A 15,955-nucleotide genomic window follows, 5' to 3' on the forward strand; every position below is an offset into this window, starting at 1 on the left:
CTTTTATTGAAGTATAATAAACATAGGAAAAGTACACATATAGGTGTACAACTAAATGAATTTTCGCAAACTGAACATGTATATGCAACTATCACTCAGATCAAGAAACAGCATATTATTAGTACCCCAGTAGTCCTCCTTTTGTTTCCTTCTAATCAGTACCCAACCTCGAGGATAACCAACCACTTCCTGACTTTAATAACCATGGATTAGTTTTACCTGCTTTCAGTACCTAAGAAGTTTTTAACATAACAAGACAAAGGCTGTCATTTTCATAGTGTTAAAAGTGAGATTCTACATCATTTTAGAATGTCCTACAATGTGCAGGGAAGTCCCCCCACATCAAATTATCCAGCCCAAAATGTTAATAGTGCTGAGGTTGAGAAACTCTGCTAACACAACACAATGGCCTTAGGATTTTTTCTCCCTAATTATATACTCGAAAAATGCCCAAGTGAACTTACACAAGTCCATTTGTCTGTTTTCTCAATCACAATAGTCTGTGTGTCACTACCTGGTGGTATATATTCATAGTCATCATACAGGAGGCCTAGGATAGGATATTGTGACCTGTACCTATATAGAAAAAAAAAGTTAGTTTACAAGCTGGACAAGAAAATAACTCTCATTACTTTTTAATCACTCCTAGTTTGATCCTCCTTATTTAATTAATTTGGCTTTGAATGACTTTTAACTCTTTCTAAAAAGAAAATCTCCTCTCAGTGGTACAAAGATTTACTACGGCTATTTTCAAGAGAGTAAGAGGGAAGTACTTTTGCTTATGGCAATAATGGACCACTGGCTGCACAATACAGTGATCCCAGAGAAGGGAAGCAAATGACATGAGCCCTACAAGTGCCTAGCTCACGGCCTGGAGTCAGAATATGTGGAGCAGAATATCAGACAGGAGAGAGTTATATAGTTGGAGAGAGGTCATGGGATCTGTAGAGAGTCCCCCCACAAGTCCTTGGGTGAGCACTGATCAGTATAGGCTTGTGAAAAAGCTACTGAGGCTAGGGAAAGAAGCACTGAAAAAGAGCACTCTTCAAATTCCTGGAGTTCACATAGTAAAGGGAACTCCAGTCTGTGTTCCACTAACCAGAGTGGAAAGACCTCCTAATACCAGAGGGCATCAGGCAAATACTACAAAAGACTATTGCCTTAGTAGTGAGATAAATTACCAATGACATTTTTCACAGAACTAGAACAAAATATTTCACAATTTGTATGGAAACACAAAAGACCCCAAATAGCCAAAGGAATCTTGAGACAGAAAAATGGAGCTGGAGGAATCAGGCTCCCTGACTTCAGACTATACTACAAAGCTACAGTCATCAAGACAGTATGGTACTGGCACAAAAACAGAAAGATAGATCAATGGAACAGGATAGAAAGCCCAGAGATGAACCCACACATATGTGGCCACCTTATCATTGATAAAGGAGGCAGTAATATACAATGGAGAAAAGACAGCCTCTTCAATAAGTGGTGCTGGGAAAACTGGACAGTACATGTAAAAGAATGAAGTTAGAACACTCCTTAACACCATACACAACAATAAACTCAAAATGGATTAAAGACCTAAAGGTAAGGCCAGACACTATAAAATTCTTAGAGGAAAACATAGGCAGAACATTCTATGCCATATATCACAGCAAGATCCTTTTTGACCCACCACCTAGAGAAATGGAATATACAAAGTAAGTTAGAAAGAGGAAAACAAATACCGTATGCTAACACATATATATGGAATCTAAAAAAAAATTGTACTGAAGAACCTAGGAGCAGAACAGGAATAAAGATGCAGAGGTAGAGAATGGACTTGAGGACACGGGGAGGGGGAAGGGTCAGCTGAGATGAAGTGAGAGAGTGGCATGGACATATATACACTACCAAATGTAAAATAGATAGCTAGTGGGAAGCAGCCGCATAGCACAGGGAGGTCAGCTCAGTGCTTTGTATCCACCTAGAGGGGTGGGATAGGGAGGATAGGAGGGAGATGCAAGAGGGAGGAGATATAGAGATATATGTTTATGTATAGCTGATTCACTTTGTTATATAGCAGAAACTAACACACCATTGTAAAGCAATTATATTCCATTAAAGATGTTAAAAAAATAAAATGAAATAAGCTGTAAGGATATATTGTACAAAACAGGGAATATAGCCAATACTTTATAGTAACTAAAAATAGAATATACTTTAAAATTTGAATCATTACATAGTGTACTTAAAACTTATTTAATATTGTAGATCAACTATACCTCAATAAAAAATTTTGGACTAAAAAAAGTACATATAAATGAAAAAAATAGCAAAAAATCATGAAGGGGAAATGGAAGTATACTACTATAAAGTTTGTATGCTACATGTGATGAGGTATATTATTTGAAGATAGACTGTGATAAGATAAAAAGGAATACTTTAAAACTTATACCAATTATAAAAAAGTAATATACCCAATAAGCCAGTAAAATAGATAAAAACAATAATGAAAGAACATTTAAAGTATCACTAAAATTGATATAGTTCTAAGCAGACTAGTTAGCAAAGAAAGAGCACACAATTAACTGATATTAAGAAAGAGAAGCTATCACCTCACACATGTATCAGAACGGCTATTATCAATAAGACAAGAAATAGCAAGTGTTGGCAAGATGTGGAGAAAAGGGAACACTTGTGCACTGTTGGTGCGAATGCAAACTGGTGCAGGCACTATGGAAAACAGTATGGAGAGTCCTTAAAAAATTAAAAATAGAACTAGCATATGATCCACCAATGTCACTTCTGGGTATTTATCAAGAGGAAATGAAAACACTATAATATATCTACACCCTCATGTTCACTGTGGCATTATTTACAATAGTCAAGACATGGAATCAATGTAAGTGTCCATCAATATTAGAATGGATAAATAAAATATTATATATATAATAAATGTATAATATATATATATACATATATTTACACACATACTGGAATATTCTTTTTAGTTCTTTAAAAATTTTATTTGTTTATTTTAAAAAAATACAGCAGGTTCTTGTTAGTTATCTATTTTATACATATTAGTGTATATATGTCAATCCCAATCTCCCAATTCATCCCACCACCACCCCGCCCCACACTAGAATATTATTCAGCCAAAAATGAAGGAAATCCTACCATTTATGACAGCATGGACGGACCTTGAGGGCATTAAACAAAGTGAAATAAGTCAGAGACAGAAAGACAAATACCATATTATCTCACTTATACATGGAATCTAAAACAAATGAACTCATAAAGAGAATATATTGATGGTTGCTAGAGGTGGGGGGTGAGAGTGGGCAAAATGGGTGAAAGTGGTCAAAAAGTACAAACTTCCAGTTATAAAATAAATAAGTCCTGGGGATGTAATGAACAGTGTGGTGACTATAGTTAATAATACTGTATTGGATAATTGAAAGTTGCTAAAAGATTAGATCTTAAAATGTTCTCATCACAAGAAAATAATTTGTAACTATGGATGGTGATGGGTGTTAACTAGACTTATTGTGGTGATCATTTAGCAGTATACACATAGTGAATCATTATTTTGTACATATGAAACTAAAATAATGTTATAAGTTAATTATATCTCAATTTTTAAAATTTTAAAGGAGATCCTTTGTCTTGAAAACATAACAAAGGAGTATTATGACAATTTTATGCCAAGAAAACTTGATAACTTAGATGACATGCACCAATTCCTCGAGAGACACAAACTACAAAACAGAGCTGACAGAAGACCTCAAACTTCCGAAAAGACAAGAAAACCTCCACATAACTGATAAGACAAAAGGAAAAAAAAAGGAATCAGGACAGGGAGGGAGCTGGGAAAGAAGAAGGGTTCCCACACCTTGGAAAGTCTGCTCACCAGTGGAGAGATCAGATTGGATGAAGGGGGAGTTTCAGAGCCTAAGAGGGGAGAGCAACAACCAGTTCGTGTAAGGCAAAATGGAGAGTAACCTGCACAGAGGGCTGGACCTGCCACCCTGCACTCCCCAACCTGAAACACTCCTCTGTTGGTGAGGGTGGGGGTTGGGTGCTTAAGCTCAGACTCCGAAGTTCGGCCCCAGGGAGAGGACCAGGGTTAGGTGTGGAAGCAGCCTGAAGAGGTCAGGCAGTGGCAACTGAAGGTATACCATGAAGAAGCCTTGGCCAACCAGAGAAACAAGGCACCATTATTGGGAGGTGCATGAGGAGAGGGATGTGACCACAAGCTTCTTTCCCTATGAGTGCTCCCAGTCAACGGGACGCTGCCTAGAGGAGTTCTCAGGGTGGGCGTGAGTCACCACCTCCATCTTGGTCTCCAGAGGCAGGCACTGGCCACCTCTTCCAGACCCACAGGCAGACACTGGAACCCATCTGACTGTCTCAGGAGTGCCCTGATAGCTCTCACTACAAGGAAATCCACCAGTGGGTGCTGGGACTGTCAGTGTGTGCTAGGACTTCACCCGCTGTCCCAGGAGCACACGGAAACCTCTCACTACTAGGAAATCCATCAGCGGGTGCCAGGACCTGCCCCACTATCCAGGGAGCACGTGGATAGCTCTCACTACAGGGAAATCTGACAGTGGGTGCCCGGACCTGCCCCACTGTCCCAGAAGGAGAGGGATAGCTCCCACCACTAGGAAATCCACCCAGAGTAGGGGCTGAAACCACCACTGAGAGCCAGGGGTTGTGTGACTAAGGAAGAAGAGCTGAAATCTCTCCTCGGAGCTGAACGAACTGTGGAGTTACACCTCTGCTGATGGCTTCCTAAATTCAGCACCTGTGAAACATCCAAAAGGACAACAAGAACTCCTGCACTTGGATGGATATGGCACTAGCAGCTGTGGGATTTGTGGGCATGTACACACGGGGAATGTGCCAGACCAGAGTCTGAGCAGCCTCCATAGCTCCCATGGCAGGTCCAGGTGAATGAATGCTGCAGTCCTAGGAACTGACCTCAGTGGATCTGTGCCAGTGACTGGGTGAAAATAATGCCTGAGAGTCACCAGGGCCAATTGCTGGCATACCCACAGTTAAGGTGGGACCAAGAGCAGTGCCAACAACAGTGTACTTTGTGAGTCCACACAACGGATGAAAGGGGACACAACAGAGCACATTCACAGTGAACACCTCCAGAGGAGGAACACTCACTAGCTTCTCTCTCAGTGGGAGTCCTCCAATCCCACATACTTCACACCACACCACAGATCAGAATCACAGCAAAGAAAAAGATCTAGGGACCTTTACTCCAACAAATAGAGAGAAGACCCCGCCCCTCACAGGGCAGTAACAGCCACTGGGAGCAAAGGGGAGGTCCTCTCAATATCCAGGGCAGGCTCTGATCACCACAACACCAATCAAACACCTTACCAACGGGATAACAGCAAAAGCCAATGGACCAACCTCACCCACCAAGCGGCAGACAACAGAAGCAAGAGGAAGTACAATCCTGCAGCCTGTGAAAAGGAGACCACAAACAGAATAAGTCTGACAAAATGAGATGACAAAGAAATATGTTGCAGGCAAAAGAGCAAGAAAAAAACCTACAAGAACAACTAGATGAAGAAGAGATAAGCAATCTGTCTAAAAAAGTATTCAGAGTAATGATAGTAAAGATGATCCAAGATCACAGAAAAAGAATGGAGGCATGGATAGAGAAGATACAAGAAAAGTTTAACAAACACCTAGAAAAACTAAAGAACAAACAGAGATGAACAACACAATAATGAAAATAAAAATACACTAGAGGCAGAGGACCTTTAAGAGGGCAGAGGAGTAAGACGTGGAGAACACCTTCCTCCCCACAAATACATCAAAAATGCATCTACATGTGAAAGAACTCCTACACAACACCTACTGAACACTGGCAGAAGACCTCAGACTTCCCAAAAGGGTGTGTGAGGAGAGAGGATTCAGAGCACCGCCTAAACGAGCTTCAGAGACTGGTGTGAGCCTCAGCTATCAGTGCATACATCAAAGACGGGCATGAAACGCTAACACTGCTGCTGCAGCCACCAAGAATCCTGTGTGCAAGCACAGGTCACTATCTACACCACCCATCCCAGGAGCCTGTGCAGCCCGCCACTGCTAGGATCCTGTGATCCAGGGACAACTTCCTCAAGAGAACACACAGCACACCTCAGGCTGTGGCAACGTCACTGCGGGCCTCTGCCACCACAGGCTCGCCCTGCACTCTGTACCCCTCCCACCCCCCGGCCTGAGTGAGCCAGAGCCCCCTAATCACCTGATCCTTTAACCCCACCCTGCCTGGGCGAACAACAGATGCCAGAGGGTGACCTACATGCAGAGGCGGGGCCAAATCCAAAGCAGAATCCCAGGAGCTGTGTGAACAAAGAAGAGAAAGGGAAATTTCTCCCAGCAGCCTCAGGAGCAGCGGATTAAATCTCCACAATCAACTTGATGTGCCCTGCATCAGTGGAACACCTGAATAGACAATGAATCCTCCCAAAACTGAGGTAGTGGACTTTGGGAGCAACTATAGAATTGGGGTTTGCTTTCTGTGTCTAATTTGTTTCTAGTATTATGTTTATCTTAGTTTAGTATTTAGAGCTTATTATCATTGGTAGATTTGTTTATTGATTTGGTTGCACTCTTCCTTTTATATATATTTTTTCCCTGTTTCGCTTTTTGTGAGTGTGTATGTGTATGCTTCTTTGTGTGATTTTCTCTGTATAGCTTTCCTTTTACAATTTAAAATCTCCACAATCAACTTGATGTGCCCTGCATCAGTGGAACACCTGAATAGACAATGAATCCTCCCAAAACTGAGGTAGTGGACTTTGGGAGCAACTATAGAATTGGGGTTTGCTTTCTGTGTCTAATTTGTTTCTAGTATTATGTTTATCTTAGTTTAGTATTTAGAGCTTATTATCATTGGTAGATTCATTTATTGATTTGGTTTCTCTCTTCCTTATATATATATATTTTTGTTTGTTTGTTTGTTTTTTCCTTTTTCCATTTTTGTGAGTGTGTATGTATATGCTCCTTTGTGTGATTTTGTCTGTATAGGTTTGCTTTTACCATTTCTCCTAGGGTTCTGTCAGTCTGTTGTTTTTTACTATAGTTTCTAGCACTTCTTATAATTGGTGGATTAGTTTATTGGTTTAGTTGCTGTCTTCCTTTTTATTAATTACTTAATTTTATTATAATAATATTAAAAAAATTTTTTTTACTTTAATAACTTTAGGGTTTTTTTTTCTTTTTTCTTTTCTCACTTTTCTTCTGAGCTGTGTAGCTGACAGGGTCTTGGTTCTCTGGCCGGGTGTCAGACCTGAGTTTCTGAGTTGGGAGAGCCGAGTTCAGGACAATGGTCCACCAGAGACCTAACAGCCCCTCATAAGATCAATCAGCAAGAGTTCTCCCAGTGATTTGCATCTCAACGCTAAGACAAATTTTCTCTCAACGACCAGGATGCTCCAGTGCTGGACACCCCATGCAAAACAACCAGTAAGACAGGAACACAGCACCACCCACTAGCAGAGAAGCTGCCTAAAATCATAAAAAGTTCACACACACCCCAAAACACACCACTGGACATAGTCCTGCCCACCAGAAAGAAAAGATCTAGCCTCAGCCACTAGAACACAGGCACCAGTCCCCTCCACCAGGAAGCCTACACAACCCACTGAACCAACCTTACCCACTGGGGGCAGACACCAAAAACAAAGGGAACTATGAACCTGCAACCTGCAAAAAGGAGACCCCAAACACACCAGGTTAAGCAAAATGAGAAGACAGAGAAACACAAAGCAGATGAAGGAGCAAGGTAAAAACCCAGCAGACCAAACAAATGAAGAGGAAATAGGCAGTCTACCTGAAAAAGAATTCAGAGTAATGATAGTAAAGATGATCCAAAATCTTGCAAGCACAATGGAGAAAATACAAGAAACATTCAACAAGGACCTAGAAGAACGAAAGAGCAAGCAAACAATGATGAACAACACAATAAATGAAATTAAAAATTATCTAGAAGGAATCAACAGCAGAATAACTGAGGCAGAAGAATGGATAAGTGACCTGGAGGATAAAATAATGGAAATAAAAACCACAGAGCAGAAAAAAGAAAAAAGAATGAAAAGAATAGAGGACAGTCTCAGAGACCTCAGGGACATTAAACACACCAACATGCGAATTATAGGGGTTGCAGAAGAAGAAGAGAAAAAGAAATGGACTGAGAAAATATTTGTAGAGATTATAGTTGAAAACTTCCCTAATATGGGAAAGGAAATAATCAATCAAGTCCAGGAAGCGCAGAGAGTCCCATACAGAAAATATCCAAGGAGAAACATGCCAAGACGCACATTATTCAAACTATCAAAAATTAAATACAAAGAAAAAATATTAAAACCAGCAAGGGAAAAGCAACAAATAACATACAAGGGAATCCCCATAAGGCTAACAGCTGATCTTTCAGCAGAAACTCTGCAAGCCAGAAGGGACTGGAAGGACATACTTAAAGTGATGAAAGGGAAAAATCTACAACCAAGATTACTTGACCCAGCAAAGATCTCATTCAGATTCGAAAGAGAAATTAAAACATTCAGAGACAAGAAAATTCTAAGAGAATTCAGCACCACCAAACCAGCTTTACAACAAATGCTAAAGGAACTTCTCTAGGCAGGAAACACAAGAGAAGGAAAAGACCTACAATAACAAACCCAAAACAATTTAGAAAACGGTAATAGTAACATACATATCGATAACTAACTTAAATATAAATGGATTAAATGCTCCAACCAAAAGACGTGGACTGGCTGAATGGATACAAAAGCAAGACCCATATACATGCTGTCTACAAGAGGCCCACTTCAGACCTAGGGACACATACAGACTGAAAGTAAGGGAATGGAAAAAGATATTCCGTGCAAATGGAAATCAAAAGAAAGCTGGAGTAGAAATTCTCGTATCAGACATAATAGACTTTAAAATAAAGACTGTTATAAGAGACAAGGAAGGACACTACATAATGATCAAGGGATCAATCCAAGAAGAAGATATAACAATTGTAAATGTTTATGCACCCAGCATAGGAGCACCTCAACACTTAAGGCAAATGCTAACAGCCATAAGAGGGGAAATTGACAGTAAAACAATAATAGTAGGAGACATTAACACCCCGCTTTCACCAATGGACAGATCATCCAAAATGAAAATAAATAAGGAAACACAAGCTTTAAATGATACACTAAACAAGATGGACTTAATTGATATTTATAGGACATTCTGTCCAAAAACAACAGAATACACTTTCTTCGCAAGTGATCATGGAACATTCTGCAAGATAGGCCATATCTTGGGTCACAAATCAAGCCTTGGTTAATTTAAGAAAACTGAAATCGTATGAAATATGTTTTCTGACCACAACACTATGAGACTAGATGTCAATTACAGGAAAAAATCTGTAAAAAATACCAATACATGGAGGCTAAACAATACACTGCTAAATAACCAAGAGATCACTGAAGAAATCAAAGGGGAAATCAAAAAATACCTAAAAACAAATGACAATGAAAACACGATGACCCAAAACTCATGGGATGCAGCAAAAGCACTTCTAAGTGGGAAGTTTATAGCAATAAAATCCTACCTCAAGAAACAAGAAACACCTCAAATAAACAACCTAACCTTACACCTAAAGCAATTAGAGAAAGAACAAAAAAACCCCACAGTTAGCAGAAGGAAAGAAATCATAAAGATCAGATCAGAAATAAATGAAAAAGAAATGAAGGAAACGATAGCAAAGATCAATAAAACTAAAAGCTGCTTGTATGAGAAGATAAACAAAATTGTTAACCATTAGCTGGACTCATGAAGAAAAAAAAGTAGAAGACTCAAATCAACAGAATTAGAAATGAAAAAGGAGAAGTAACAACTGACATTGCCGAAATACAAAGGATCATAAGAGATTACTAGAAGCAAGTGTATGCCAATAAAAAGGACAACGTGGAAGAAATGGACAAATTCTTAGAAAAGCACAACCTTCTAAGATTGAACCAGGAAGAAACAGAAAATATAAACAGACCAATCACAAGCACTGAAATTGAAACTGTGATTAAAAATCTTCCAACAGGGCTTCCCTGGTGGTGCAGTGATTGGGAGACCACCTGCCAATGCAGGGGACACAGGTTCATGCCCCAGTCTGGGAATATCCTACATGCCAGAGTGGCTGGGCCCGTGAGCCATGGATGCTGAGCCTGCGCGTCCAGAGCCTGTGCTCCACAACGTGAGAGGCCACAACAGTGAGAGGCCCACGTACCGAAAAAAAAAAATCTTCCAACGAACAGAAGCCCAGGACCAGATGGCTTCACAGGTGAATTCTGTCAAACATTTACCGAAGAGCTAACACCTATCCTTCTCAAACTCTTCCAAAATATATCAGACGGTGGAAAACTCCCAAACTCATTCTACAAGGCCACCATCACCCTGATACCAAAACCAGACAAAGAGTTCACAAAGAAAGAAAACTACAGGCCAATATTAGTGATGAACATAGATGCAAAAATCCTCAACAAAATACTAGCAAACAGAATCCAGCAGCACCTTAAAAGGATCATACACCATCATCAAGTGAGGTTTATATCAGGAATACAAGGATTCTTCAGTATAGGCAAATCAATCAATGTGATACACCGTATTAACAAATTGAAGGATAAAAAACATATGATAACCTCAATAGATACAGAAAAAGCTTTTGACGAATTTCAACACCCATTTATAATAAAAAATCTCCAGAAAGTAGGCATAGAGGGAACTTACCTCACCATAATAAAGGTGATATATGGCAAACCCACAGGAAACATCATTATCAATAGTGAAAAACAAACCATTTCCACTAAGATCAGGAAGAAGACAGGGTTCCCCACTCTCACCACTGTTATTCAACATAGTTTTGGAAGTTTCAGCCACAGCAATCACAGAAGAAAAAAGAAATGAAAAGAATCCATACCAGAAAAGAAGAAGTAAAGCTGTCACTGTTTGCAGATGACATGATATATACATAAAATATCCTAAAGATTCTACCATTAAACTAGTAAAGCTAATCAATGAATTTGGAAAAGTTGCAGGATACAAAATACACAGAAGTCTCTTGCATTCCTATACACTAACAATAAAAGATCAGAAAGAGAAATTAAGGAAACAATCCCATTTACCATCACATCAAAAACAATAAAATAGCTAGGAATAAACATACCAAAGGAGGCAAAAGACCTGTACTCAGAAAACTACGAGATGTCGATGAAAGAAATCAAAGATGACACAAACAGATGGAGATATACCATAGTCTTAGATTGGAAGAATCAATATTGAGAAAATGACTATACTACCCAAAGCAATCTACAGATTCAATGCAATCCTTAACAAATTACCAATGGCATTTTTCAAGGAAGTAGAACAAAAAATTTTACAATTTGTATGGAAACAGAAAAGACCATGAATAGTTACAGGAATCCTGAGACAGAAAAACGGAGCTAGAGGAATCAGGCTTCCTGATTTCAGACTATACTGCAAAGCTACAGTCATCAAGACAGTATGGTACTGGCACAAAATAGAAATATAGATCAATGGAACAGGATAGAAAGCCCTGAGATAAACCCACACACCTATGGTCATGTAATCTATGACTAACGAGGCAAGAATATACAATGTAGAAAAAACAGTCTCTTAAAAAAGTGGTGCTGGGAAAACTGGAGAACTACATGTAAAAGAATGAAGTTAGAACACTCCCTAATACCATACTCAAAATGCATTAAAGACCTAAATGTAAGGCCAGAAACTATAAAGCTCTTAGAATAAAACATAGGTAGAATACTCTGATATGAAGCACAGCAAACTGTTTTTTAGTCCACCTCCTAGCATAGTGAAAGTGAAAATAAAAACAAAAATAAATAAATAGGATCTAATTAAACTTAAAAACTTTTGCACAATGAAGGAAGCCATAAACAAAACAAAAAGAGAATCCAGAGTGGGAGAAAATATTTCCAAATGAAGCAACCCATAAGGGGTTAATCTCCAAACTATACAAATAGTTCATGAAGCTCAATATCAAAAAAAACAAAAAAACCCAATCAAAAAATGGGCTGAAAATCTAAATAGACATTTCTCCAAAGAAGACATACAGGTGGGCAAAAAGCACATGAAAAGATGCTTAGCATTGCTAATTATTAGAAAAATGCAAGTCAAAACTACAACGAGGGAGGCTTCCGGGAAGATGGCAAAAGAATAAAATGCGGAGATCACCTTCCTCCCCACAGATACACCAGAAATACATCTACACATGGAACAACTCCTACAGAACACCTACTGAATGTTGGCAAAAGGCCTCAGACCTCCCAAAAGGCAAGAAACCCCCACGTACCTGGATAGGGCAAAAGAAAAAAGAATAAACAGAGACAAAAGGAAAGAGACGGGACCTGCACCAGTGTGAGGGAGCTGTGAAGGAGGAAACGTTTCCACACACTAGGAAGCCCCTTCGTGGGCGGAGACTATGGGTGGTGGAGGGGGAAAGCTTTGGAGCCGCAGAGGAGAGCACAGCCACAGAGATGCAGAGGGCAAAGTGGGGATATTCCCGCACAAAGGATTGGTGCCGACCGGCACTCAGCAGCCCGAGAGGCTTGTCTGCTCACCCGCCCTGGTGGGCAGGGCTGGGAGCTGAGGCTCGAGCTTCGGTCGGAGCTCCGGGAGAGGACTGGTGTTGGCACCGTGAACACAGCCTGCATGGGGTTAGTTCACCACGGCTAGCCGGGAGGGAGTCTGGGGAAAAGTCTGGACCTGCCGAAGAGGCAAGAGACTTTTTCTTCCCTCTTTGTTTCCTGGTGCGTGAGGAGAGGGGATTAAGAGCGCTGCTTAAAGGAGCTCCAGAGACAGGATAAAAGCGCGGACGCCAGAGACGGGCATAAGACGCTAAAGCTGTTGCTGCCACCACCAAGAAGCCTGTGTACGAGCCCAGGTCACTATCCACACCCCCTTTCCAGGGAGCCTGTGCAGCCCGCCACTGCCAGGGTCCCAGGATCCAGGGACAACTTCCATGGGAGAATGCACGGCGCACCTCAGGCTGGTGCAATGTCATGCCGTCAGCAGCGCAGGCTCCCGCGGCACTCTGTGCCCCTCCCCAGGGTTCTATACGTCCATTTATTATTTTTTTCTTAATAATTATTTTAATAACTTTATTTTACCTTACTTTATTTTATTTTACTTTATCTACTTTCTGTCTTTTTTCCCTTCCTTCCCTCCTTCCTCCCTCCTTCCTCCCTCCCTCCTTTCTTTCTTTCTTTCTTTCTTTCTTTCTTTCTTTCTTTCTTTCTACTTCTACTAAATCTTTCTTTCTATGTTTTCTCCCTTTTATTCTGAAACGTGTGGATGTAAGGCTCTTGCTGCTGCAGCCAGGAGTCACTGCTGTGCCTCTGAGGTGCGCAAGCCAACTTCAGGACACTGGTCCACAAGAGACCTCCCAGCTCCACATAATATCAAACAGCGAAAATCGCCCAGAGATACCCATCTCAACACCAGCAGCCAGCTTCACTCAACAGCCAGCAAGCTACAGTGCTGGACACCCTATGCCAAACAACTAGCAAGACAGGAACACAGCCCCAACTGTTAGCAGACAGGATGCCTAAAATCATAATAAGTCCACAGACACCCCAAAACACACCACCACACGTGGATCTTCCCACCAGAAAGACAAGATACAGCCTCATTCACCAGAACACAGGCACTAGTCCCCTCCACCACGAAGCCTACACAACCAACAGAACCAACTTTAGACACTGGGGTAAGACACTAAAAACAATGGAAACTACGAACTTGCAGCCTGCAAAAAGGAGACCACAAACACAGTAAGAAAAGCAAAATGAGAAGACAGAAAAACACACAGCAGTTGAAGGAGCAAGATAAAAACCCACAAGACCTAACATATGAAGATGAAATAGGCAGTCTACCTGAAAAAGAATTCAGAATAATGACAGTAAAGATGATCCAAAATCTTGGAAATACAATAGACAAAATGCAAGAAACATTTAACAAGGACCTAGAAGAACTAAAGATGAAACAAGCAATGATGAACAACACAATAAATTAAATTAAAAATACTTTAGATGGGATCAATAGCAGAATAACTGAGGCAGAAGAACGGAAAAGTGACATGGAAGATAAAATAATGGCAATAACTACTGCAGAGCAGAATAAAGATAATAGAATGAAAAGAACTGAGAACAGTCTCAGAGACCTCTGGGCCAACATTAAACACACCAACATTCGAATTATAGGGGTTCCAGATTAAGAGAAAAAGAAAGGGACTGAGAAAATATTTGAAGAGATTATAGTTGAAAACTTCCCTAAAATGAGAAAGGAAATAGTTAATCAAGTCCAGGAAGCACAGAGAGTCCTATACAGGATAAAGCCAAGGAGAAATATCCCAAGGCACATATTAATCAAACTGTCAAAAATTAAATACAAAGAAAACATATTAAAAGCAGCAAGGGAAAAACAACAAATAACACACAAGGGAATCCCCATAAGGTTAACCGCTGACCTTTCAGCAGAAACTCTGCAAGCCAGAAGGGACTGGCAGGATATATTTAAAGTGATGAAGGAGAAAAACCTGCAAACAAGACTGCTCTACCCAGCAAGGATCTCATTCAGATTTGATGGAGAAATTACAACCTTTACAGACAAGCAAAAGCTGAAAGAGTTCAGCACCACCAAACCAGCTTTTCAACAAATACTAAAGGAACTTATCTAGGCAAGAAACACAAGAGAAGGAAAAGACCTACAATAACAAACACAAAACAATTAAGAAAATGGGAATAGGAACATCCATATCGATAATTACATTAAATGTAAATGGACTAAATGGTCCCATCACAGAAACAGACTGGCTGAATTGATACAAACACAAGACCCATATACATGCTGTCTACAAGACACCCACTTCAGACCTAGACACACATACAGACTGAAAGTAAGGGGATGGAAAAAGTTATTCCGAGCAAATGGAAACAAAAAGAAAGCTGGAGTAGCAGTTCTCATATCAGACAAAATAGTCTTTAAAATAAAGACTATTAGAAAAGACAAAGTAGGACACTACATAATGATCAAGGGATCGATCCAAGAAGAAGATATAACAATTGTAAATATTTATGCACCCAACATAGGAGCACCTCAATACATAAGGCAAATACTAACAGCCATAAAAGGGGAAATCGACAGTAACACATTCATAGTAGGGGACATTAACACCCCACTTACACCAATGGACAGATCATCCAAAATGAAAATAAATAAGGAAACACAAGCTTTAAATGATACATTAAACAAGATGGACTTAATTGATATTTATAGGACATTCCATCCAAAAACAACAGAATACACATTTTTCTCAAGTACTCATGGAACATTCTAAAGGGTAGATAATATCTTGTGCCACAAATCAAGCCTTGGTAAATTTAAGAAAACTGAAGTTGTATCAAGTATCTTTTCTGATCACACGCTATGAGACTAGATATCAATTACAGGAAAAGATCTCTATAAAATACAAACACATGGAGGCTAAACAATACACTACTTACTAACAAAGTGATCACTGAAGAAATAAAAGAGGAAATGAAAAAATACCTAGAAACAAATGACAATGGAGACACTATGACCCAAAACCTATGGGATACAGCAAAAGCAGTTCTACAAGGGAAGTATTTAGCAATACAATCCTACCTTAAGAAACAGGAAACATCTCGAATAAACAAACTAACCTTGCACCTCAAGCAATTAGAGAAAGAAGAACAAAAAAATCCCGAAGTTAGCAAAAGGAAAGACATCATAAAGATCAAATCAGAAATAAATGAAAAAGGTATGAAGGAAACGATAGCAAAGATCAATAAAACTAAAAGCTGGTTCTTTGAGAAGATAAACAAAATTGATAAACCATTAG

The 15,955-nt window shown here is 39.8% G+C and overlaps 1 protein-coding gene across 1 annotated transcript in view; it reads right to left on the bottom strand.

The window, feature by feature from the left end:
• Positions 1 to 439: 439 nt before the first annotated feature.
• Positions 440 to 15,955, bottom strand: part of LOC112396183 (POF1B actin binding protein) — a gene marked incomplete at its 3' end in the record, with an annotated part of 94,627 nt that continues 79,111 nt past the window's right edge. Inside the window, 1 exon segment of the mRNA XM_024739780.1 lies at positions 440 to 576. Within this exon segment, the coding sequence (XP_024595548.1) occupies positions 440 to 576 (137 nt within the window).

This window comes from Neophocaena asiaeorientalis, unplaced genomic scaffold (genome assembly GCF_003031525.2).
Source record: "Neophocaena asiaeorientalis asiaeorientalis breed wild unplaced genomic scaffold, Neophocaena_asiaeorientalis_V1.1 scaffold1017, whole genome shotgun sequence".
In the NCBI taxonomy this organism is placed as follows: domain Eukaryota; kingdom Metazoa; phylum Chordata; class Mammalia; order Artiodactyla; family Phocoenidae; genus Neophocaena; species Neophocaena asiaeorientalis.